Source organism: Opisthorchis viverrini, assembly GCF_000715545.1.
Source record: "Opisthorchis viverrini unplaced genomic scaffold opera_v5_188, whole genome shotgun sequence".
NCBI lineage: Eukaryota > Metazoa > Platyhelminthes > Trematoda > Opisthorchiida > Opisthorchiidae > Opisthorchis > Opisthorchis viverrini.
This window is the reverse complement of record NW_008751842.1, coordinates 1,040,640-1,042,711: the sequence shown is the minus strand read 5'-3', so window position 1 is coordinate 1,042,711 and position 2,072 is coordinate 1,040,640. Positions and strand designations below refer to the sequence as shown.

At 48.9% G+C, this 2,072-nt stretch overlaps 1 protein-coding gene across 1 annotated transcript in view; it reads left to right on the top strand.

The window, feature by feature from the left end:
* Positions 1 to 1,853: 1,853 nt before the first annotated feature.
* The window catches only part of T265_07794 (hypothetical protein), a gene marked incomplete at both ends in the record, with an annotated part of 26,668 nt that continues 26,449 nt past the window's right edge, over positions 1,854 to 2,072 (top strand). Inside the window, one exon of the mRNA XM_009173406.1 lies at positions 1,854 to 1,927. Coding sequence (XP_009171670.1) covers positions 1,854 to 1,927 — 74 coding nt within the window. The remainder of the gene's footprint in view (positions 1,928 to 2,072) is intronic.

Below are 2,072 nucleotides of genomic sequence, written 5' to 3'. Positions count from 1 at the left end.
AACGAAACTGCGGCAGCTACAACCACAGTACGACGAGTACGCGGTTATTACAGCTGACAGTGGTGATGATGAGCATACGTCCCAACAGACAGCAGTTCTGATACTGAGAAGGACGAGTTTGCTAAGGCTGCTTCGGTCGGCAAGAAGGACGGATGGAGTAATCCTGGCGGGTGATATGAATGCCCAAGTTGGTCCGGAAGAAGCACAGTTATGTGGTCGATCTGAAGTCTATGCTGAACGTACGGATAACGGAGAGCGGCTTTGTCCAGTTGTTTACAGATCATCGACTGTTACTGGCCAGGGCACCTACCACAAGACAGTCGTGGGCTCAATTAGACCATATGACTATCAGTTACCGATGGAGAGCCTCAGTTATGGATTGTCGTTCCTTCTGGTGTACGCGACTTGACTCTGATCATGCCATCGTGCGGGCCCGCTAAGCACTACGCTCGCCGAAAGAGAGCAGGTCCGTTCATCAACTTCGACAAGTTTCAGTAGTTAAAGACTATCGAGCTGATCTGGCTAGGAAGCTGCTGGAAACGCGCAGTCATGTGGACGACGAAGATCGCCTGGAGGATGAATGGAAGCGAGCTAAAAAAGCAATGCTTTCAGCTTTCAGAACTGTTTGTCCAGCTCATCTGACTCGACCCAATAAACACTGGATATCTTCGAGATCAGCCGATCTCATTGCTTTCAGAAAGGCCATACCAGCAACTAGCGACTATGATGGCCACGCACATCCCTCAAACACTGGATAATCAGGAGCTTGAAGAGTGACGGAGAATGCTGGTGGATTTCGAAGGACCAAGAGATTGAGAAGGCTTTCGCTGCAGGCAACAGCCGCGCCCTGTTTCAACCGATCTGATCAACGGGTCAAAAGAGACAGGTGTCTGTGAGACAATATGCGAAAAAGACGGAACAGCAATTCACTCCCTCAACCGCCGTCTTGAACGGTGGGCTAAGCAATTCCAAGAGCAGTTCACCTGGTCTCTTTCAACACAACCGCTGGAAGAACCAAACAGGCCCGAATGGAACATTGTCACCAACCCACCATCAGTACCCGAAATCCAGTATGAGATTTCAATCCTGAAGCGCAACAAGGTACCTGGCCCGGATGGTCTACACCGCGCTCCCTTCAAAGAGGTCCTGGTAAACGGTCTGACAACCATACTGCAGAAGATTTGGAACGAAAACAGAATACCAGCCGAATGGAGCTCCTCGACCATCATCCCATTTTTCAAAAAGAGGAAGAACGTCATGCGAAAACCATCGTGGCATCAGCCTGGTATCCGTCGCATCTAAGGTGCTCTCTGGCATTATTTTGTGCAGATTGATGGATTATTGGGAGACAGATTCGTGAGAATCATGTTGGGTTTCGCTCTGGTCGAGGATGCACCGGCCATATTTTTACCGAGACAAATTCTTGAACAGTGCCACTCCCTCAGGCATCCCACGTTGGTCGTTTTTCTGGGTTCTGAAAGCTGATTTTAATTCTATCGATCGTCAGCAACTTTTGCAGTTTCTGGCGATCAAAACTGTCCCTTCCAAATGTCTTTTTCCTATGAGGGTACTGTATGCTAACTTCCGTGGGCTCGTATGAGTATACGAGACGCTTTCGTCTGAGTTCACCATGTTCACTGGTGTGAGACGGCTGTCCTCTTTCCTCTTCAACTTTGCTATTGATATGCTGCCTCAAACTTCTCTGTCTGCCTCTGAAACCTCGGGAGTCGAAATGCTTCCGGGGTGTTCTCTCACAGACATTGAGTATGAGGACGATATTGCTCTCTGGTTCAGATCCTTCCCAAACGCAAACGATTTTAAATAAACTAAATAATTCTGCTGCACGGTTTGACATGCGCCTCACACCCGCAAAGTATAAAGTGCTACTACAGGACTGTGGGATCAAACCCACACCTCATGCTTGCAGGTGAGCCAATCGACGTGCTAGATAAATTCGTTTTACCTGGGCAGCTGTATAAGTCCCGGTAGACTGGCTGGAGATGAGATTTTTTCTCGAATCGGAAAGGCCAGGGCAGCTTTTGCCAACCTCCGATACCTGTGGCACCGACTTG